Below are 24267 nucleotides of genomic sequence, written 5' to 3'. Positions count from 1 at the left end.
CTTTTCTCTCTCAGACAGAAACCCAACTGTTTTAGTCAGTGTCCTATTCCTGGGAAGAGACATCATGACCACAGCAACTCTTACAAAGCAAAACACTTAATTGAGGCTAGCTTACATTCAGAGGTTTAGTCCATTATCATCCTGGTGGGAAGCATGGTCACACACAGGCAGCCATGGTGCTGGAGAGGTAGCTGAGAGTTCTATAGCTGTCCATGGGCAACAGGAAGATAGTGACAATGGGCCTGGTTTGAGCATTTGAAAACCTCAGTGCCCATCCCCAGTGACACACTGCCTCCAAGGCCACACCTTCTAATAGTGTCACTCCTAGGAAACCAAGCATTCACATCTATGAGCCATTCTTATTCAAAACACCACATCAAGCCTAGTCAAGAAAGAAAAGCACACTTGCTCTCCAGTAAGATCCATGTTCACCCCTGGATTCTTGCTACGTAAATGAGGGCATGTTTGTGGCATAAGGTTGCAGGTAATTGGCTACATAATTCTTCCCTTCTCAGTTTTAGTTGGGTAAAGAGGAACCCAGGAATTTTTTACCTAGGTTTTCTCTCTCTCTCTCTCTCTCTCTCTCTCTCTCTCTCTCTTCATATATCTATAAGCATATATTTTATATTAAATGTAATACATGGCTATAATATAGCATTTAATATATACATATTACATTGTATATATCATTCATGTTATTTATATGAGCAATGTATAAACAATTATTGTTTGATGTATATTATCTATATAATACATAATATATTAAACATATTTATAGATATTACAAATAATTTTACATCTATGAGTGTTTGGCCTGCACATATATGTATGTTGGTGGGTACACCATGTTCATGCCAAGTACCTGCAGAGATCAGAGGAGGGTGTTGATCTCCTGAAACTGTAGTTGCATATAGTTGTTAACTGCCATGTGAGTACTGGAAATCAAACCCAGGTCCTCTGGAAGAACATGCTGAGATATCTTTGCAGCCTCCACCCCCCTCTTTCCCTATGACCTCGACTTTCTTAATCTCAGTTCTTCCCCTGCACCCCTCTTTCTGTAGCCTCTTCCATACCACCTGTCTTTTACTGTTGGTGTTTTCCATACAGAAGAATACATAAACCATAAAAAGCTAGGAATTCTAAGAAATTGATTTCCAGGGTTACTCCATCTATTTAAAAAGGGGGGGCAGTCCTATAACTCCATGGACTCACTCCAGACAGAGGGGTGGCTACAGTGTCTCCCTACACCTAACTATGGCATGGTAATATACCCATATCCATTGATTTTAGCCTGGTTTTCTCTCTCCAGCTGACAGGAAGAACACAAGTGGAAACAGTGGGGCTGTCTTTCAGGCTAGTGGACAAACAGACATCATTCGAAGGTTGTCCAATGCCATTTGACAAAAATGACAGAAGGTAGGTGGCATCCCAGCCCACTGCAAACCTCCTCATTTCCTCAAGACAAATGCATGAAGAACCATTTGCCAGAAGAGGTCACCCAAACACCACCTGTAGTTTTCCACCCATTAAATGGGAACCTTATTTACACAAATCTGTGCTGGAGCCCTACAGAAGCCCAGACTTGTTTGTTTACATATGAATGAATGGGCAGAGAGAGTACTGCAGCTAGAGCTGCAAGGGGCAAGGGACGAGGGCACAGCAGAGGAGCCCACTCATTCTCCAAGGCACAGTGACATTAAAAGCATTTGAAATCTTAAGATATTTCTGTCCTGCGTGCAACCCTTGACCATAGAACTCTTTGGGGGAGCTATGAAGTTAGTTTATATTTTGTAGCTAGCCCTGGCCAACTAGGGAAACTTATCTTGTGGTGTCTGATCAAAGGCCATAAAGCTGAGGTTAGAATTTGCTCAGAGTTAATCACTGTCCTCTAGTATCGAAATTAAGTTACTTCGCACTATTTACCATGGCTCAACAAATCTCACAGCTGGATACATGTCCTTGTAAGTAATATTGTATTTTCTGGATTTATCTTAAAATCCATTTAGCAAAGCACCTGACCTGACCTAAGAGCTACTTTAAAGTTTTCTATCTGGGGAAATTACAGCTGTTTTCTTAAGTTCTTAATGGGAACTTATAACTTATAACTCCTGACTTAGACAGGATCTCTTTGTATTTATTTTATTAATCAAAACTCTGTATCGGCTAACAATATTAATATTAATTGAACAATACAGCTAAGGAAGAACCATCTTTCATATATATTTCTTCTTTCCAATTCCTCCCTCCAAACCCTCTCATATACCCTCTCCATTCTCCTTCAAATTTATGGCCTCTTTTTATAATAACTATTCTTGCATATATATAAGCATGCAAATATTCTCAGATATAACCTGTTCCATCCATTAATATTACTTGTATATTTTTCAGGGACGACTATTTGGCACCGAACAACCAGCTGGGTGTGTTCTTCCCTGAGGAGGACCACCTCTCTCACGCCCACCTTTCCTCAGTTGATTGTATTTCTCTGTGTAGGGTTGAGGCTTCATGGGCTTTCCCCCATCCAGTTTGGCATACTCACTGGTGTCTTCCTTGTTCAGCTCACATTTGGGCAGTCATGTTGGTGAGACTCTACAAGTGAAGATTCTGGTGTTACTAGGAGACACAACCTCACAGCAAACACCTTGATCGTCTGGCTCCTATAGTCTTTCCACCCTTCTTCCACAATTGCCCCTGAGCCTTAGATGTGGGAGCATTTGTAGATATGTCCACTGGGACTGGGCTCCAAAACTGCATTTTGATTGACAGTGGTTCTCTATAGTGATCTCTATTGCAAAGAGACGTTTCTTTGATGAAAGGTGAAGACTGCAGTTACCTGTGAGTATAAGGACAAATGTTTATAAAGGGTTGTTAGGGATTGTGCTGGTTTGGTAAATTGAGGTTGTAGATTGTCCTCCAATAACCAAACTTCACTAAGCACTAAGAAGTTAGCTAGGTTTCCAGTAACAGACATGACTTTCCTCTTGTTGAGTGGGTCTTAAGTCCAACTAGAGAGCTGTTGATTACCATCAAGGTGTGAATACCACTGCTGCGCCCTTAGGGTTATTGTGCCACAGTGGTCGTTGCTGTGATTCATGGGCATCCTATCTGGATAGGACTATTTGTGGCTTCCCTCCTTTGTAATTGTATGATGCCTTCAGGCCCCATGAAAGTTAATCCTCATGGAGGAGGCATTCTGGTAGTTTCAGCTCAGTGGTCTATAGGCCCTATTTCTGAAGTTCATAGTGTCTTCCATAATAAGGACTTATCTTCTACCTTAGAGGGGTAACCAAGGGCAACAGCAATAGGCTGTAAGTTTTAGGAGTTCCTTGGACAACCCTGGTCAACAACTCAGAAGAGGTTCTTACATATGGTATTAGGGTTCTTGTTAGGTGGTCTTAAGCCGTAAACCCAGATGAGAAAAGTTCATTAAAATTATGTGTATCTCACAGTCCAGACTGGCTTAATGCATTCATGGGCCTTCCTGGATCCTTGTGGCATCAGGTGAATAGGTGTCATTAGGATGAGCAAATATATGGTGTGGAGATGAGAGAGAAAGAGAAGCAGAACTATTTATGTGCTATGGAAAGAAGCAGAACTGAAGAAGTGAACCTGGAGAGGAACAGTCTGATGTGGATGGCCTGCTTAGCTCCCAAGACCAGGTGACATCTGGACTCAAGTGTTGCCAATAGCCATGTCTGGGTCTGTGTTCCTACTGCAGCTGGGGTCTGTGTTGACATCCATAACCCATGTTGCCACCAAAAGACATAGGGATGCCTGAGGGTCTGTGCCATGTTGGTGTCTAAGGGCTGTCACTGCTGGGGCCATGCTGATCTGAGTGCCCTGTGCTGCCACCCTGGCCCCGGGCTGCTGCCAAGGTTTATGTCTGAGTCCATGGCCCTACAGTAGCCAGGGGCTCGGTTGATGACCATGGCTCCTGTTATCACTGAGGGCTATGCAGATGCTCTGGTCAGCCACCTGAGACCATGTTGGTGTCTGAGAGATATGCTGCCACCCTGGCTGTGGTGACATCTAGGCCCAAGCTGCTGCCTAGGGCCATGTCTGGGTCTGTGGTAGCCTGCAGCTGTTGATGTTCATGGCCTGTGTTAACACAGGAGGCCATAGGAACCATGCATGTTGAAATCCAAGGGCCATGATGAGCTGGATCCCCACTTCACTGGCCCTGCCCCTCACTGGACACTTTAGCAGGACATCTGGTCCCACCCCTCATGGAAGAGTGCCTCTCTACCCGCACTTGGGAGAGATGGCCCCACCCTCACATTGGTGTGAGAGAACTGTCCCTGATGGCTTGGGCCTAAGAGAGCTGGCTCTGCCCCTCACCTGAGGGGGACAGTCGCAGTGGACCAGACTGACCAGTTCAGCTACTACCCAGACCCACATCCTGGGCCTTGGGTTGGCCCACCATAACAACTACTCTATCTATGACCTGCTGGAGTATGTGAAGGGACTGGTCCTGTAGAACAATAGCCAGAGGCCTTGAACCAGACCAATGACTCACTGCAATGAACATTTTTGGGTGGGGCTGATTGGACAAAAGAGTATACTGTGTGGCATACCATAGCTCCCAATGCCACTAGGACAAATGAAGAGGTGTTAAAGAGACAGGAAAGACAAAAGAGCGAGGTGGGGCTTTTTGTTTTGTTTTTAATTAATTGGTGGGGGCTCCTTTGGGGGGATGCTGCAGAGGTGAGAGGAAGCTATGGAGGAACAGGGAGATAAGCAGGAAACTTCCAAAGAATCAATAAAGAATTATGAAAAATTAAACTATATTTGTACATGGAATTACATGTATTATATTTTTTTTCTTTTAGGTAGTTAATAGCATGATCCACTGTGGCTTTCCAGACATCCTTTATTTTACCCACCTCCCTCATTCTTCCCTATTTACCTCCCTCCCCCTCCCTAATGAGTCCTCCCTTTTCCCATTTCCGTTATCAGATCCCTTGTATTGTGCTATTCCCTTTTCCCTATCATTTTCTTCTGTGTTTATTTATCTCCCCCTCTTCCTAAAGAGGCCCCTTACCCAATTCCCTGATCAGATCATTTGTTCCCTACTAATCCCCTCTCTTTTGCTCCCCAACTTCCCTATCTTGGCAATTGTCCCATTTTACTTTCTTGATTTCTGTAGTTACAAGCTACATACTCACATCTCAAGATTTGGTGCTAGGAGCCTCCAGTGAGAGAAAATATGTCATATGTCTTTTTCTGTCAGCATTACCAAACTCGATGTGGTATTTTCTAGTTCTATCCATGTACCTACAAAGTCCATTTCTTCAGTCCACAGTATGTATGTTTGACATTTCCACTATCCATTCATTGGCTGTAGGATATTTAAGCTACCATTGTGCATAGATGAACCATGAACCTGGCTAAGCAAATATACATGGGGTAGGGTCTCTGGGGCATATGCTGAGGAACAATGTAGCTAGGGGTTATATGGTAGGTGGTTTTGTTTAGTTTTTTTTAAGCTTTTTTCTTTTTTATTTAAATTAGATAATTTAAATTTAGATAAATTAAATTTAGATAATAAGATATAAAATCTTATTTTATATATATCACAATTCCAGTTCCCTCTCCCTCCCATCCTCCCATGCCCCCCACCAACTCCCATCCCATCCCTCTTCTGCTCCATAGAAAGGGTGAGGCCTTCTATGGGAGATCATCAAAGTCTGTCACATCATTTGGGGTAGGGCCTAGACCCTCCCCGCTGTATATAAGCAAAGAGAGTATCCCTCTATGGGAAATGGGGTCCCAATGTCCATTTGTACACTAGGGATAAATACTGTTCCACTACCAGAGGCCCCACAGACTGCCCAGGCCTCCTAACTGACACCCACATTCAAGGGGCCTGGTTTTGTCCTATGCTGGTTTCCAAGCTGTCAGTCTGGGGTTCATGAGCTCTCCCTTGTTCAGGTCAGCTGTTTCTGTGGGTTTTCCCAGTCTGGTCATAACCTCTTTGTTCATCACTCCTCCCTCTCTACAACTGGATTCCAGAAATTCGGCTCAGTGCTTAGCTGCTGGTGTCTGTTTCTACTTCCATTAGCTACTGGATGAAGGCTCTAAGATGGCATATAAGGTAGTCATCAATCTCATTATAGGGAAAGGGTATTTAAGATAGCCTCTCCACTATTGCTTAGATGCTTAGTTGGCGTCATCCTTGTGGATCTCTGGACATTCCCTTAGTGCCAGATTTCTCTTTAAACCTATAATGGCTCCCTCTATTAAGGTATCTCTTTTCTTGTTCTCCTCTATTCTTCCCCTGACTCAATCTTCTTGGTTCCTCATGTCTTCCTCCCCTTCTCCCCTTCTCTTTTTCCTAACTCCCACTCCCCTCCCCCAACACTGTGCTCCCAATTTGCTCAGGAGATCTTGTCCCTTTCCCCTTCTCCGGGGGAACATGTATGTCTCTCTTAGGGTCCTCCTTGTTTACTAGCTTCTCTGGAGGTGTGGATTGTAGGCTGGTAATCCTTTACTCTATGTATAATATCCATATATAAGTGAGTACATACCATGTTTGTCTTTTTTGTGACTGAATTACCTCTCTCAGGATGGTTTCTTCTAGTTCCATCTATTTGCCTGCGAATTTCAAGATTCCATTGTTTTTTCCACTGAGTAAAACTCTATTGTGTAAATGTACATTTTCTTTATCCATTCTTCAATTGAGGGGCATCTAGGTTGCTTCCAGGTTCTGGCTATTACAAATTATGCTGCTATGAACATAGTTGAACAGATGTCCTTGTTGTATGTGCACCCTTTGGGTATATGCCTAAGAGTGGAATTGATGGATCTTGAGGTAAACTGATGCCCATTTTCCTGAGGAACCACCATACTGATTTCCAAAGTGGCTGTACAAGTTTGCACTCCTATCAGCAGTGGAGGAGTGTTCCTCTAACTCCACATTCTCTCCAGCATAAACTGTCATTGGTGTTTTTGATTTTAGCCATTATGACAGGTGCAAGATGGTATCTCAAGAGTTGTTTTGATTTGCATTTCCCTGATGGCTAAGAATGTTGAGCACTTTCTTAAGTGTCTTTCAGCCACTATTCCTCTATTGAGAATTCTCTATTTAGTTCTGTACCCCACTTTTTAATTGCATTGTTTGGTGTTTTGGTGACTAGCTTCTTGAGTTCCTGGCATATTTCGGAATTCAGCCCACTGTCAGATATGGGGTTGGTGAATATCTTTGCCCATTCTGTGGGCTGCTGTTTTGTCTTGTTGACTGTGTCCTTTGCCTTACAGAAGCTTCTTTTTGTTTATTTGTTTGTTTTTTCGAGACAGGGTGTCTCTGTGGCTTTGGAGGCTGTCTTGGAACTCGCTTACAGAATTCTTGGTTTCAGGATGTCTCATTTATTAATTGTTGATCTCAGTGTCTGTGCTACTGGTGTTATATTCAGGAAGCACTCTCCTGTACTAATTTGTTCAAGGGTACCTCCCACTTTCTCTTCTAAGAAGTTCAGTGTGGCTGGATTTATGTTGAGGTCTTGGATCCATTTGGACTCAAGTTTTGTGCGTGGTGATAGACATGGATCTATCTGCAGTCTTCTATATGCCAGCATCCAGTTATGTCAACACCATTTGTTGAAGATGCTCTCTTTTTTCCATTGTATAATTTTAGATTCTTTGTCAAAAATCAGGTGTTCATAGGTGTGTGGGTTAATATCAGGGTTTTCAACTCTATTCCATTGGTCTACCTGTCTATTTTTGTGCCAATACCAAGCTGTTTTCAGGACTATAGCTCTGTAATAGAGCTTGAAGTCAAGGATCGTGATGCCTCCAGAAATTCTTTTATTGAACAGGGTTGCTTTGGCTATCCTGGGTTTTTTGGTTTTCCATATAAAGTTGAGTATTATTCTTTCAAGGTCTGTGAAGAATTGTGTTGGGATTTTGATGGGGATTGCATTGAATCTGTAGATTGCTTTTGGCAAGATTGCCATTTTTACTATGTTGATCCTACCTATCCAAAAACATGGGAGATCTTTCCATTTTCTGGTATCTTCTTTAATTTCTTTCTTTAATGGCAAGATTGACATTTTTACTATTTTGATCCTACCTATGCACAAGCATGGGAGATCTTTCCATTTTCTGGTATCTTCTTTAATTTCTTTCTTTAAAGACTCAAAGTTCTTACTAAACAGGCTTTTCACTTGTTTGGTTAATGTTACCCCAAAATATTTTATGTTGTTTGTGACTATTACAAAGGGTGATGTTTTCTGATTTCTTTCTCAGCCCATTTATCTTCTGTATATAGTAGGGCTACTGATTTTTGAGTTAATCTTGTATCCTGCCACTTTGCTGAAGGTATTTATCAGCTGTAGGAGTTCCCTGGTAGAATTTTTTGGGGTCACTTATGTAAACTATCATATCATTTACAAGTAGTAAAAGTTTGACTTCTTCCTTTACAATTTGTATCCCCTTGATCTCCTTTTGTTGTCTTATTGCTCTAGCAAGAACTTCAAGTACAATACTGAATTGTACAATTCCTGATTTTAGAGGAATCATGTTGAGTTTCTCTCCATTTAGTTTGATGTTGGCTGTTGATTTGCTGTAAGGTACTGCCCATCTTTTCTCCAGCGGCTTTAATGCTTCAGGTTTCATGTCTAGGTCTTTGATCCATTTGCAGTTAATTTTTTGTGCAAGGTGATAAATATTTGTCAAGTTTCATTCTTCTGCGTGTGGACACCTAGTTTTCCATTTATTCATGTTTTTTTCCGATTTTTTAAATGTATGTTCTTAGAGCTATAAAATTCCTTCATGGGGCTGCTTTCATGTCTCAGAGATTTTGTTGTGTTTTCATTTAGTTCCAGGATGTTTTTAATTTTTTAAAAAAATTTTTTTCTTTGGCCCATTAATCATTTAGTAATGAGTTCTTTCATCTCAACATATTTATAGATTTTTTTGCTATCAATTTTAAGTTGTATTGCAAAAAAATTGCCACAGTTGTGTTGTGGTGATTTGAATACAAATGGCTCCCATAGGCTCATATATTTGAATGCTTAGGCACTATTTGAAAGGAATAGGATTAAGAGGTATGGCCTTGGCCTTGGAGTAGATATGTTACTGGGGGTGGGCTTTGAGGTTTCCAAAGTCCATGCCAAGCCCAGTATCAGTACCCCTACTCTGTTTATGGATCAGAATATAGCTCTCAGCTACTTCTCCAGCACCATGCCTGCTTGCTGTGGTGCTCTCGGCCATAACTGTAGGTGGACCTCTCCTTTCCACCCACCAGTTCCCATATAACCAACACGGAGACTAAATACCAATTACAAATGCTCGGCCAATGGCTTAGGCCTATCACCAACCAGCTCCTGCAACTCAAACCAACCCATTTCTATTAATCTGTGTATTGCCACATGGATTGTGGCTTTACCTGTCCTCCAGCATATCTTGCTCCCTCTGTGTCTCCTAGCATTCCTCTGACTCTACCCCTCCTCATCCCAAAGTCCTTAGTCCATCTTTCTTGCCTATACTTCCGGCCCAGCTACCAGCCAATCAGTTTTTTATTAAACCAATTCAAGTGACAAATCTTCACAGTGTACAAAAGGATTATTCCACAGCACATGATCATAATGGATTAAGGCTCTGAAACTGAAAGCAAGTCCCCAGTTAATACTTTTTTAAAGATTTATTTATTTATTATGTGTATACAATGTTCTGCTGGTATGTACACCTGGACACCAGAAGAGGGCACCAGATCTCATTACAGATGGTTGTGAGCCACCATGTGGTTGCTGGGAATTGAACTCGGGACCTCTGGAAGTGTAGCCAGTGCTCTTAACCTCCGAGCCATCTCTCCAGCCCCAGTTAATACTTTCTTTTACAAGAGTTGTCTTGGTCATGGTGTCTCTTCACAGCAATAGAACAGTGACTAAGGTTGTCTTCAGACAATGGACTGGAACATCCAAGGAACCAACTGGAATCACCCACACACTGTTCCACACTCTGCAGGCATGTCCAATGCTCAGCTGGACTTGCACACACAACAGGGCAGGGTACCCTGTTGGTCACCCACCACCTCTCTCATGTAGCATGAACAGTGACCATTGTCCCCACCAAACACTGAGAACCCCAGCTAGATAACCACATCAGACTCCAAATCTATGACTGGAAACTATAAAAACAGGTTGATACGGAATAATTACTAAGAAATGTTATTATCTTAAAAACAAAGAAAGCAAGTTAGATGCAATGACACACACCTGAGTGCCAGTTGTGTGGGGGGTGGATAATCATTTGAGCCCACATGTTCAAGGTCAGCCTGGGCAATGTTATGCAAGAGTCTGCCTAGAAATGAGAGGGGGGGGAAATGGGAGGCAAACAAAGGGAAGTAGGGAAAGAAATAAAGAGAGGAGAGGGAAAAGGAGGGAAGAGAAGAAAACAAGGAAATAAGCAGGAGGCATCAAACACTCCTGAAATTGCCTCTCACCATGTCCTTTTTTTTTTTTTTTTTTTTTTCCTTCACATCCAAGTCCCCAGAAAGCACCCATTTTCTCTGGTATATCAATCTCTCAGTGATTCTCATCCTTTTCCTAAGAAGTTTCCTTGGAACCAAGTGTCACCTCTTTCCTCCCATATTCGTTTCTGGCAATATCTGGTCCCCCTTCAAATTTAGTACAATGTCCCTGCCTCCAGGAACCCTTCCAGAATCTGCAAGTGGTTGATGTCCCTTTTCTCCTTTGGCCTCCCTTAGACTCCACACACTGTACTATAGCTGTCTTATTCCAGGCTGCCTTCCCCATCTGCCTGGGAGCTGCCTGGGAGACCAGATTCCATGCTGACAAGTTCAGCTCCTCCTTGCTGACAAGGGAAGCCCAGAGTCCAGTGTCAGCCTAGAAGGTCATGTGCTCAGTAAGGGGATGGATGGGAAAGGGTATGAATGACAAAGGGCACTCTGCACTACAGCCTGGGAGAGCTTCAAACCCTCATAAGCACATAAACGAACCCAGCTCCTAAAAAAGAGAACAGAAGCAAGAAAACAAGCACAGTTTAAGTTAATAAGACGCTCTCATGTTTGCGCCTAAAGAAATGTGAGGCCCTTCACAAGCACCCTAGGAATCTCTTGATTCCTGATATATAGGCATGCAAATTCAACAGTCAAATGTGTTGTGTTCTTTTTGTAGTTCCAGAATGTTCTGAAATGAAAACTAAAGTGCCTTTAGTTACAGTCTCTGAGAGCCTCCTTGTTTTAAAGTTGCCTGTGCTATTCCAGATGAACAAGTCTGTTGTCCCCTTCTAAAACCACTCCATCTTTCTTTGCTTAGATGTGATCCTCATCAGGTATGCTTCTTATTTGACATTTCCAGGCAATGTTGGGAGTTGTAGTGCACTGAAGCACTCAAGCCAGGGAGGCAGAGAGGATGCAGGCCTGCAGTGGTGTGTGGGGGGTCCCAGAGCACACACTTAACCAGACCAAAGGGGTCTTCTGAAGGGGCCAATTTTTTTTCTTTCTTTTTCCCATTTTCTTTCCTTCTTTATTTCTGTCTTCTTTTTAAAATGTGTGTGTGTGTGTGTGTGTGTGTGTGTGTGTGTGTGTGTGTGTGTGTGTGCGTGGTGTATATGCACATGTGCATATAAGTGTGCATGCCTGTGCGCAGGCATGTGGAAGCCAGAAGACAATGTAAGGTGTCCTCTCTATCTTTCTCCAGTATATTCCTAAGGCAGAGTTTCTCTCTGAACTTGGAGTTAGGTTGGCAGTAATCCCTCCTGTCTCTGCCTGAACAACACAGAGGTTGTTCAGCTTTATGTGTGGTGTTTAAACTCAAATCCTTATGCTTACACCTGCAGCAGGAAAGTAGCTGACACACTAGGCAAGCCATCTACCAACTGAGCTGTGGGCCCAACAGGCCATTTTTCAGAACATCTAATGTGGGAGTGGTGGCTCACACCTATAATCTCAGCACTTGGGAGGTGGAGCAGGAAGGCTAGGAGCTTAAGACCAGCCTTGGCTACACAGTGAATTTGAGGCTAGCCTGGGATATCTGAGACAAGCTCAAAAGCAAATGAACAACACCCTATATAGTACAGTGGTCTCTCTTTTGTTTGCTGTGGTTTCGAGAGGCAGGTGATATGTAATATTCACAACAGAATGTGATTTGGGGGCAGGGAACATGACTGAGGGGTAAAGTGCCTGCTGCACAAGCATGAGGACCTGAGTTCAGACCCCAGTGCCACATAAAAGGCTGCTTGTGTCTGCAACCCCAGAGCTGGGGAGGCAGAGTCAAGTGAACTCCCAGAACTGACCAGCAGGATAGTCAGCTGAGTTGATGAGCTCCAGGTTCAGCGACTTTGTTTCGAGAAATATGAGGCTGACACCCCATAACCTCAGCTTCCACAAGCATATGTACTCACGTGCACTGGCACCCACATGCACATGCCAGAAGCCCACACAAAACACACACACACACACACACACACACACACACACACACACCATACACACACATACATACACACACACACATCATACACACACATACACACACAATCATACACACACACACACACACACACACACACACACACACACACTTCTGTCTCTGAGACACCTCTCCCAACATACCTGTCCCCTCTGACATGGTTCTCTGTGCACTCAGCTTTTTGAGAACATTTGGACCAAATGCTCAATGTTTCAAAATAAAAGTGTAACAGAAACCAAAGCATTGAATTCAAAATTTCACCTTCTTTAGTTTGGTGACCAATTTTTCTGTTAGCTATGTAAGTTCCTAGCTACTGTGTCCCAGGCCCCTTTGAAACTCAGAAGAGGACAGGGAACTACAAGACTGACTGCTTACCCTATGGAAGAGGCTGCTGTTTCATCTTAAAATACGTGTTTTGTTTTGTTTGTTTGTTTGTTTGTTTGTTTTGGGGGGATTGAGACAGGGTTTCTCTGTGGCTTTGGAGCCTGTCCTGGAAATAGCTCTTGTAGACCAGGCTGGCCTCCAACTCACAGAGATCTGCCTGTCTCTGCCTCCCAAATGCTGAGGCTAAAGGCATGTGCCACCACCACCTGGCAAAATATGTGTATAATAAATCACTGTTAGGAGTTTTTAAAACCTTTCCAGGACCTGTGAAATAGAGTTTATGAATTCTGAAGTGGGAAAAAAGGCTTGAAGAAAAAACAAAAACAGCACAAGTGGTTCCAAGAAGCATCTCAAAGGGTTTTCCTCTTAATGTAAATGATCAAGTGAGCAGGCCAGACTGCAGCAGCTCTGCACTGCCCCCTGGTGGCAACACGATCCTGAGGCCTCTGCCCTACCCCTGTATTCATTCTGTGGCTCTTCTCCACCCCTGGTTTGCAGGTGCTCTTGGTGTGTCAAGATCAGAGAACCTCCAAATATTTCCTGGGGTGTCAGAAACTAACACATTGTTCCCATTTTGCTCTCTTCGGCCCAAATGAGGATGATAGATTCTCCCAACTGTGTAACTTCCTTTCTGTAGCAGACCCAGGTGCCTAATCTGACCATGCAAAACAACCAAAAGGTAATAGGGACAGCCTCCATGCTCCTTGCATAATCTTATCAATGTAAAACCATCCTTGGTAAAAGCTCCCCAACCTGAAGCCAGTGTTGAATGAAGGAGACTTAGCCTGAGAGAGGAAGAAGAGAGAACTAAACAGCCATTAGCCGGCAGGACAGAGTCCAGGGGCTCCCAGGTACCCTGAGATTGGAGTAAGAAGGAACGAACCTCTGTGGCAGGCAGAGTGGCTAAAGTTCTCCTAGGAAACAAATTCCTAAAGAAACACCTGAGCCTTGTTCAACCATCTTTACTTGGGGATAAATGTGGCCCTGCCTATGGACAGACAAGGCCAGATACTGTGAGAAAGAGCAAAACTGATGTGCCTGTAAGACATTGAAAGTGACAGAAACAGGCAGTCTATGGGGCCTCTGGTAGTGGATCAGTATTTATCCCTGCTCCAAATGATGGGACAGACTTTAAAGACTCCCCCACGGAAAGCCTCACCTTCCCTAGGGAGCAGAAAGGGGATGGGATAGGGGGTCAATGGGGAGCAGGGGAGGCAGGAAGGGAGAGGGAACTGGGATTGACATGTAAAACAAGATTGTTCTAATTTAAATTTTTAAAAAAAGAGAGGGCGGAAAAATAAACCAGAACCACGAAAGTGTGAGTTCAAGGCCAGCCTGGGCCATGGGAGACCCTTTCAAAAACATCCAAAAGAAAATGAGACACGACCCAAGCAGTAAGTCAGCCCAGAGTCCTATTTCCTAGCCCTTCCCCTCTGCACACACACTCAAGAGTTTCTCTTGATGGACTTAGCATTAATAACCTCTTATCAACTCTCCAATACTGGGGCTGGAAAATGACTCAGCAGTTAAGATCACTGGCTGTTGTTGCAGATGATCCAGTGCCTAGAACCCACAAGGCAGCTCACAACTATCCATATCTCCAATCCCAGGGGATCTGACACTCTCTTCTTAGCCTCCACAGGTACCACACACACATGTGGTGCACATATTTACATGCAGACAAACACTTACACAAATAAGTATTTTTTATCTCTAATATTGACTTTGTCCTGCTGAGACTGTCTCTTCTTCCCCAGTAGGGACAGGGCAGTGACATGATGAAAGATGGGGATGGGCAGTGTAGGGGACCTGCTTATGGAAAGTCCTAAAGACAATTTATATTTCAATAGCACTGATGACCGAAAAGAGGAGAAGCAAGGCACAAACAAACAAAACTTCCTAAAACTTGCAACTTAAAACTTTTGGGAAAATAATTCTGTAAATTTTTAGAAAGGGCTAGAGATGGCTCAGTGGTTAAGAGCATTTGTTGTTCTTGCAGAGGATTGAGGTTCAGTTCCCAGTACCCACATGGTGGCTCACAACTATCCATAATTCAAGTTCCAGAGGATCTGATGCCCTCTTTTACCTGAGAGTACCAGGCCCATTCAGGCAAAACACTCAAACATTTAAAAAGAAAAAAATTGAGACTAGTCCCCCAGGCTGACCTGGAATGTGGCTTAGTAATTATTAAGATATTTAAGAGAGCATTTGGGTGTAATACAGAGCCCCAATGTGTCTACTCATCCATCAAATCACGTAAACGAGAGGACACTCAGTGCATCTGTAACATGCCACTATCACCACTTTCTAATAATGAGACAAACAACCTCCTTCTTACACGGCTTTTATAAACTGCACCAGCCCCACAGTGAATGTCTTTTAGAAAACTTCACCTAAACCAAAGAGGAGTCCGAAAAACGAACCTGCAGCAGATGAGGGGAGAGTAGAGGCTGTGGTAGTTACACTGCCACCCTGTAAACTGTCCTTTGTCGTCTAGAATCCAAGCTCAAGGCTAGGAGGAGCAGCTGAGGTGGGTCCTACCTCCCCAGTGGAGGCCTGAGCTGCAACTCACGCTCCAGCTGCTCTGCAGTCAGGGTGCCCTGGATGGCTTCACAGCCAGGGTTGAACACAGAGTAGGCACTCTTCTCCCCCTCTTTCTTCTCCTCAGGATTCCGAGTCCCCACGTACATCCAATAGAACATAGACAGAACAAAATAAGCCAGGCCAAATTCCAGTTCCACAAACAGACCCAGGAGGACTAACCAGAGGAGAACCTTCAAGAAGGTGATGTTGGTCAGGAGAGACTGGCGTTGGGACGAAATCAGAGGGACCGCTGCACTCTGTGGGGGCTGCTGAGCTGCTTCCTAGGACACAGAAGCAAACAGAAGTAAGAATGGGAGTGTAATGGAGCTGACAGGATCCAAAGTAATTGGAAAGCGCTTTACTTACTGCTCTATGAAGGCTCCTGGCTCATTGATTTCTATTTCCTTGCCTTCCTCTCTAAAGCAATCATTGTCAGAGAGCTTAGTACCCCGGCCCAAACAAATCAACACTGATCAGCACTCAGCAAGATATGACCCCCAGAAACCTGCCAGCATTGAGATGGGATCCATTCATGGAGCCATTTCTGCTAACAAAACCTACTTTGTACCCCCAACAGAACCTGACCAGTAATTGATAACACAGCAGCTGCAATACTGGTCTCCCAGTCAGTCAACATACTTTTGCTGATTTGATTAGATGGGTTGAAATATCCAGGGTGACTCGGTTCTAAAATGGAGACCATTCCCAAAACAGGAACAAAAATCCCTTTCACATTTAAAAAACAAACCATTATGGCCATTACCATGCTACACGACACTACCCTATCCTCATCACTCATTCCCAGGTCTAGGAAGCATCTTCTAGACTCCTTGCTTCCTATCTCTCTCCAGTCCCCAAGCCAGTCTATGTACAACTGCTCGGTGAGTTCTCTAAATCACCCTTACCCTGCAGCTCACACACTGGCAGTAAAATCCTGCCTGCGCGTTAAAATCCAAAGTTCTTAGGTGGGAAGACCCAGTGCCAGATGCTAAGGGAGGCCCGTGGTGTGTAGGTGGCTTTAGGAGCTTTGCCTCCACTATTTTCTAAGTTTTTGAGAGTCTCTTTTTGATACATAGAAACATTTTTATTCTGTAGCCCAGTACATAGGTATAATGGAAACCAAAGTCAGCACTATCTGCCTGGAAAAGCTCCCCTGCATTCCAAATTATTCTTCAACTACTCTTAAAGGGAACAAGATCCTATGTTGATTTTACCATCCATGAATGGGTCATGACTTGCATCTTGAAAAACAAGGGCCTAAAAACTTCCTGCCCTTTTTATTTAATTAGATGCTCCGGGGAGGATGGTAGGGCAAAAGATGGGAGTCAGGAAGAGTTTTTTGTTTGTTTGTTTGTTTGTTTTTGTTTTTGTTTGGTTTTTTGAGACAGGGTTTCTCTGTGTAGCTTTGGCGCCTACCCTGGCACTCGCTCTGGAGACCAGGCTGGCCTCGAACTCACAGAGATCCGCCTGCCTCTGCCTCACGAGTGCTGGGATTAAAGGTGTGCGCCACCAATGCCCGGCTTGGGAGTCAGGAAGAGTTAACAGCAAACAAACTGTCAAAGGGGACAAATGTGGAGGTTCACATGGAAATCCCTCTAAGAACTGTGTCTTGTGCTTATTCATTTCAGTTTGCCTTTCCAACAACAGCCGTGTGGTTGTTCATCACTCATAGGCATGACTCAGGGAACACATTTCCATGCCTCCTGTAGAGCAAGCTGCTTCCTACCTGAGGAGGGCCCTTTCCCAAGGGAGACAAAGGCAGAGACAAACAAACATACAGAAAGTGAGATGGTGTGTGTGTGTGTGTGTGTGTGTGTGTGTGTGTGTGTGTGTGTGACAGGTTGACACCAGGTGTCATTTCAATTGCTTTCCACATTTATTTTTTATACAGGGTTTCTCACTGACTTATCACCGATTAGGATAGACTGGCTATCCAAGAACTCTGGGAACCCTCCCATCTCTACTTCCTCAGTGCTAAGATTATAATTTTTATGTGGGTGCAGGAGATTGCACTCAGGTCCCCATGCTTGCATGAGCTATCTCCTTAACTCCAGGAAGAACATTTGAGCAACAGAACCATTTTGAGCCAAGGCTGGGAGGTCAGGAGTTGCAGACCAGGATGGAGAATGAACCCTCCGGGCTGAATTGCCATACTAGGGGCCTCCCTAGAATAGAGGGAAGGGAGCAAATTTCCATGCGATTCAACAGCTACAAGCCTTTAAATTGAAATATGACAGGGAACTACTTTCCTCCAAGAAAACTTGGGCAAAGGGAGATGAAGGGCATAGATATTTATCAGAGAATGCTGAAAAGAAGCTATTACAAAACAGAAGACTAAACAAATCTCCAATGGGCCTGATGTATAACACAATTACGAGGCAGCAATGGATTTAGACTTAGAAAATTGTAATAAGAATTTTTATAGTAGGGCAAACCCAGGAAGGCTAATAGTCAGTGAAAATGAACCTCAAGCCAAGTCCCTTAAGGCATGATGACTAGTGCCAGTCCCATCCCAGCATTTCCTCTCATCAATTTCTGCATTTTATAAAGGAAGCTTTTTCTTGAGTTGAGCTTCTCTAGGCTCAACTCAGTGATTTCATATTCCTTCAGAAATGAGACACATTCAAGAGTGCTTTGTGTGGGTTATATGTTGTCTTTAAATTGGAGCAGGGGAGGGGACTGGAAGAGATGGGGAGAGATGCATTCCTAAGCTGATACCTAATCAACAGTTACTCAAAGACAACTGGGCTGTACAAACTGCACCAAAGGAAATGGATGGTTGAGCAGCAGCTGTAAGTTGGAAACCACAATACTATAGAGAGAATATGGAGTCAAAACTTAGTAGCCATATGCTACTAAATTTCCTTAAACTAGATACCATGCAGTTGTTGGGGGCACTAGGTAAACCAAGATGCAAGGGCATCTCCTCAATGGAGGAAACAAAATATCTGCAATCCATTCAGAAAGCTGGGAGTAGATACTGTTAACGACCTGGTGACTTCTTGCTATCAGTAGAGGCAGACATAATCTAAATCCCCCAGAATGATTATCTCAGACTCTCCCTCCCTAGACCTTTATCTTTAGCTCGAAGTTAAAGGAACCCATCCTTAGGGGAGGTGTTATATGTACTCTAGAGCTTGCTGACATCTATGCTGTCTCAGAAACCACACCAGGTCCTAGGCCTTTAAGCAATAGAACCCATCTTCTCGGTCACACGTACTTCGTAAAGGAGTTTCTAAGTAGTCACATCTTAAGCTTTACTGTGTACCTGGAACTGGAATGATTGTTGCCTGGGAACCATTTTCCAAATTATAGTGTGTTTAAATATGTCTATAATAAACCAACTGGCATCAGACTTTCCAACATTTGATCCATGTTAATGGAGTCAATCTGAAGAGTTTTCATTCTCATCTCTTCAAGGTTCCTTTACCTTCTTGCCGTGACACCTGCAGGGATGCCCCTCATATAATAACAGACCACCTATAGGAAATAATATTTTGAGGGGTTTCCAGACAGAGTTTCTCTGTTTAACAGTTGCCTTAGCTCTGTAGACCAGGTTGGCCTCACACTTAAAAAAATCTGCCTGCCTCTGCCTCTTGAGTGCTGGTATTAAAGGTGTGTGCCACCACCACCCAGTTAGGAAATAATTTTAATGTGAGCAAGAAGCTGTTTCTGGTATAAATGTGAATTGAGGGTGGAGTGAGGGCTTTGTTTTTGACATGGTGTCTTGCTTATACAGCCCAGACCAGCTTCAAGTTTACAATCCTCCTGCCTCAGCCTCCTGAGTGCTATGATTATAGGCATGCACCACTACTCTACTATTTTATATTTTGGAGGGTGGTCCTGAAGATGGATCCTAGGGCCCTGAACATATTATATTTATTTATTCACCTATTCATTATCTTTTTTGGCAGTGCTGGAGGTCAGACTTAGTACATCATGAGTGTAAAAGAAGCACTCTGCCACTGAGCTGCAACTCCAGATCTTAAACATTTTTAAAATTTTGAGACAGGGTCAAAGTCGGGCCTTGAACTTGAAATACCATGGCCCGGTCTCCTAAGTAGCTAGGATTACAGGCCTTCACTGTTAAAGGAAATCCCCCCTCCAAAAAAATTCAGGGCCATAAAACAGGCCAAAGACTTCAAAACACCTGCCACTCATGGAATTCTGCAGAGCAGAGCAGCCCACCCCATAACACCCACGAGGGCCAGGAGGTCTCACCTGAGCCCAGAGGTTGTACAAACAAACTGACTCCAAAGAATCAAAAAGCTGTTTATCCAGAAACTGCATTCCTGGGTTTGGCAAAGCCACACTCTCCTCCTCCCTGGCTCTCCATGGCACGTTCCCCTGTACCCTCAGACAGGGTTCAGGTGTGCCAACTTCTTAGCCCACTAAAAGTCTGTTCTCACTGTTTAGAGGCCAAACTCAGTCTGTTCTCCCTTTTCTTCTGCTGACTTCCTGCAGCTGCCAGACCCAGCCATATGTATGTATTTGGTTCTTTTTATGCTAAGGCCTTGTGAATGCTGAAAAGCATGGTGTGCCGGTTCATTTCTTGTCAACTTGACCCAAACTACAGTCTTCTGGGAAGAAGGAATCTCAGCTGAGAAATAAGATTGTCTACAGGCAAGCCTATACTCTGTAAGCTAAAATAAGCTCTTTCCTTCCCAAGTGGCTTTTTGTTATAGTGCTTATCACAGTAACAGAAACCAAACTAGGACACAGATATTCTCCCCTGGAGTGTTTTATATTCCCACCCAGACATTCCCATCTCACAGGTTAAGTCTTCCTGCCAGGATACTCCTGAGTGAAAACTATGGGAAGACACGAAGAGATTCGAGTGGGCTATTACACTAATCCAACTTTTTCCACCTTGATCACCCACAATTAAAAATGAATGCTCTTCTCTAGTCTAAGAGCGGCATGCAAGGCCATGTACACCACCACAGGCAGTTACAGTGACCACACTTTGAAAAGTTCTGTAGCCGAACCCCATTTTTCCCCAGGCCGACCCTGCTTAACTTCAGAAATAGATTCATTCAGAGTGGTATGGCCATATTCTTAAACCTCCTCCAAATCCCATTTCTAAAACACAAGCTACCTGAGACACGGGCTATCTCTACCCAAAGTGTGAATAATGCCAGGCCTTAATCACTACCACTTTCGATCAATAACCAATTAGACCTTTCCCCCTCCATTAGCAGTGGACTACAACTGTTTGTACTATTAGCCCGCTGTGAACAACTCAAGCGTGGAGACAGATGCTTCTTTCTGCGAGGCCCCTAGACCTTCGCTTTCTCTTTGCAATTAGTTGTTGCATAGGACCGTGTCTGGGAAGAAAAAAGTCAAGAGGAAATGGCGTGTTCGGCCGCTGAGCAGGAGGAGAGAGAGCGCAAAGGATAGTGAAGGGCTTTGAGCTGCAGAGCCCGTGGGCGTGGCTTGTGCGGAGTAGAGTAGGGCGTGGCCCGGCGCGTAGGCGGAGCTTCGAGGTGCGGGCCTCGGTCCTCACCTGAGCCTGGTTGGGCCGGGCCCGCGTAATGGCAGGGCTTGCTTTCCACGTCAGGAAGCGTCTCAGCCAGCTCGGGGCTGTCTTTGGGGTCGCCGCTGCTGCGACGGCCTTCTCTGCTGAGGGCTGCTCGCCCTGGCTCGCTGTGGAGGGCTGGGCCACCAGTCCCGCCCGTTTGCGGGCCTCCCGGAACTCGGCTAACCTCTGTTCCATGGCACGCGCGCGCCCGGAGCAGGGGAGGAGGGTGGGGTTTTCCTCGGCCCCCCTGCGCCTGCGCAGGTGGCTCTCTGTTGCGCCTGCGCGTTGCGGTCGCGCCCGGCGGTAATTTCCCCAGGGATTGTGACGTCCGGTCGAAGGCTTGTAGCTGCGGCGCTTCTCCCAACGCTGGTGGACAGCGTGTGCATCTTCTCGGGCTGAACTAAGAAGGTTGTCGTGTGTTCTTGGCTCTTGCTTGGGCCGCAGAGCTGAGTTCTGACGTGTTTGCACCTCATCTCAGCACCCTGGTCCCCACCGTTCCGCCTCAGGTTAAGTGGAGAACGCCTGCTGGGAGCCGGTGGTCTGCACCACAGTTAGAAAGCCATCTCAGGACAAGGGAGGAGGGCTCAGGATTGTAAAAGCCAGAAGTAGGAGGGGGGCCGGTCCGAAACTGTGTCTTCTGTTCCTCACCGGACCTCCGCACTCATGAGCTCTCAGCAGGTAGTGAGCCTATGAAGAGCTAATGATGGGTGATACATTCTAGGGGGAGGGGGCGTCAGTTTAATATGTGGGCTCCGGTGGGTCAACCACACCCCAGTTGGTAGCACAGGAATGGGAATATGTGGGCTATTAAAAAAAAAAAAAAAGGACAAGGTGGGAGGGGATTAATGTAGAAGGAGTTAGGGAGAGGAGTGTACGTGAATTTGACCAAAATACATTGTATGCATGTGTGAGCGGTTCAAAAATTAAAAGTAAAATGGGCAGAACCTTTTTGGGGGGAGGAGGGGTTCGAGACAGGGTTTCTCTGTGGCTTTGGAGCTGTCCTGGAACTAGCTCTTGTAGACCAGGCTGGTCTAGAACTCACAGAGATCCACCTGCCTCTGCCTCCCGAATGCTGGGATTAAAGGTGTGTGCCACCAAACGCCCGGCAAAATGGGCAGATCTTAACTGCAGTCTCAGCTGTGCACTTGTGTAACCACCACTCAGGAGAGAACATTTCTAGAACTCTGGGTGTTCTTGTTCCTTCTCCCAACTATTATTTTACACATGCACACGCACACACACCCGCCAAATGCAATTTCAGATTTGACTGTTTACAGATTTTTAAAGCTCTAAGCTAAGTACCACTTGGAGAATTGGGTCTCAGATACTTTTGCATATTGCTGAGTTAGAGTCAAAAAGCTAGAAAATGGAGTTAACAAATGTTGTCTAGGTCTATATATTGAGTACTATACCAAGCATTAAGGATTAGGGCAAGAGGCAGAATGGCAGATCATAAATGAAACAAAGACCCTTTTTTTCTACATTCTAATCGGAAAGACGAGCAACAGACAAATAAGCAACTCCAATATTTAATGTCAAGTTCATCTTTAATATCAAGTGCTGATAAATGCTATGAAGCAAAGCAAAAAAAGAAAAGGAGATGGTGCAGTATGATCAGTGATCAAGGAGGACCTCTGAAAGAGGTCTGGAGGAGTGTTTAAGTCAGAAGACATGTCAAGTTCAGGTTTCTGAAACTGCAGCTAGTGTGCTTTGTAACCATAAGTCTTTACTCCAAGCCGCCTGAGTCCTGCAGCCAGGTGGGTGCTTTCTGCTAGGCGGCCTGAGTTCCGCCCACCGCTATGTTAAGGTCCCAAGTAACACAGAGAGACTTATATTTGTACCTACAAATGCTGCTTGGCCAATGACTAGGATTTCTCATCTGCTAGCTCAGTCTTAATTATCATAAATCTATATATTTTATAAGACTTATAGAGGACACCTTATGCTGGCACCCTCTCTTGCTAGAAGATCACATGGTGACTCCAGAGCAGAGTCCAGGAGGAAGAGAGAAGGGGCGACTTCCATCTTGCTCTTGCTTATATATGTCTTCCTGATATGCCACTTCCTGCCTGGATCACCACTTTACTACATTTTCCAGAATCCCCCTTGACTCCTAGTCCCGCCTAACTTGCTGCCTCATTGGCCAAACAGTACTTTATTTATCATCCAATAAAAAACACATACACAGAAGCACTTCCTCTATCAGTGCTTGACCTCAGAGAGCATCCTGAAGACCGGCAGACTACAACAGGAGGAGGAAGGGAGAGTGTCTTAGTCTGCTACCTGTTTTGGTTTGGTCTGTTGGTTAGGAGCTCAGTCTAAATCAGTTGCCTCCAATATTTTCTATCTCTGTATTCATTACCATCCTGGACAACCAGGTGCATGACACTGGGGCCCTCTCCTTTTCTGGAGGAAAGCTAAAACAGAAGGATAATGGAGTAAACATTGAAAGTTTGGGTTATGCCGAGGGTATGGGGTGCCTGTTGTATATCCAGATGAAGGCTATTGGGTAGTGAAGATTGAATTTAGAAGAAGTAATAAATGGAGACCTGCAATTTGAACTATTGGCTGTGTGTGATATTTAAGCACCAAGACGAAATTAACTAGATAACCACTGTGCACCGAATTAGAAATGGTAAGATTGGGGAAATGCGCCTGGTGTTGGTGGCACACAACTTTAATCCCAGCACTCGTGAAGCAGAGGCAGGTGGATCTCTGTGAGTTCGAGGCCAGCCTGGTCTCCAGAGCGAGTGCCAGGATAGGCTCCAAAGCTACACAGAGAAACCCTGTCTTGAAAAACCAAAAAAGATTGGGGAAATGGATTTTTGTTTTGTTTTGTAAGATTTTAAATTGTGTGTGTGTGTGTGTGTGTGTGTGTGTGTGTGTGTGTGTGTGTGTGTGTGTGTGTCTGTGTGTGCAGTTGACTGTGGAGACCAGAAGGAATGTTATGTGTAGCTGGGTGTGGGTTTTAGTAACTGAACTGTACTGTCTGAGAGCAGTAAGCACTCTTATGAGCCATTTCTCCAACCCCCAAAGTGGAATTTCTGTGCCAGTGTCATCTTGAAAAGCCATGAGAAATTTATTGCCTATCAGAAGTTAGTAGATCTCCTTCTCCCTAGAGACTGCAAATCCTTTGTGTTCATTGCATTTGTCACTTGACAACAACACTAAAATCTTGAAGCTGTGTTTATGGTCCACATCTAGAAGGTATATAGAATTAATAAATTGGCATTCATGGGCTGTTGTAATCAGTGTCCTTGATAGGAAATGTGGTGCCTTCTAAGGATTAAGTGAAGAGGCTTAATTAGGAAGGTGTGGCAGAATTAGGGAACCAATAAGGGATGATTG

At 44.4% G+C, this 24267-nt stretch overlaps 1 protein-coding gene across 2 annotated transcripts; it reads right to left on the bottom strand.

The window, feature by feature from the left end:
* Window positions 1–853: 853 nt before the first annotated feature.
* Saysd1 (SAYSVFN motif domain containing 1) lies at window positions 854–21138 on the bottom strand. Of its 2 annotated transcripts, XR_003479574.2 has the most exons (3): window positions 20905–21138; window positions 15239–15679; window positions 854–2833 (listed from the first exon to the last, which is right to left on the bottom strand). XR_003479574.2 is itself a non-coding variant. In XM_027387596.2 (2 exons), exons 1-2 carry the CDS (start codon window positions 21112–21114, stop codon window positions 15353–15355), a joined length of 537 nt encoding a protein of 178 aa, XP_027243397.1. In that variant the 5' UTR covers window positions 21115–21138; the 3' UTR covers window positions 9807–15352. The 2 variants fall into 2 exon arrangements, 1 of the variants encoding a protein (XP_027243397.1); XM_027387596.2 differs by lacking the exon at window positions 854–2833 and having other exon boundaries at window positions 9807–15679.
* Between the last annotated feature and the right edge of the window lie 3129 nt (window positions 21139–24267).

This window comes from Cricetulus griseus, assembly GCF_003668045.3.
Source record: "Cricetulus griseus strain 17A/GY chromosome 1 unlocalized genomic scaffold, alternate assembly CriGri-PICRH-1.0 chr1_1, whole genome shotgun sequence".
In the NCBI taxonomy this organism is placed as follows: Eukaryota; Metazoa; Chordata; class Mammalia; order Rodentia; family Cricetidae; genus Cricetulus; species Cricetulus griseus.
The sequence above is the reverse complement of the archived record's forward strand: the minus strand, read 5'-3'. Positions and strand labels throughout refer to the sequence as shown.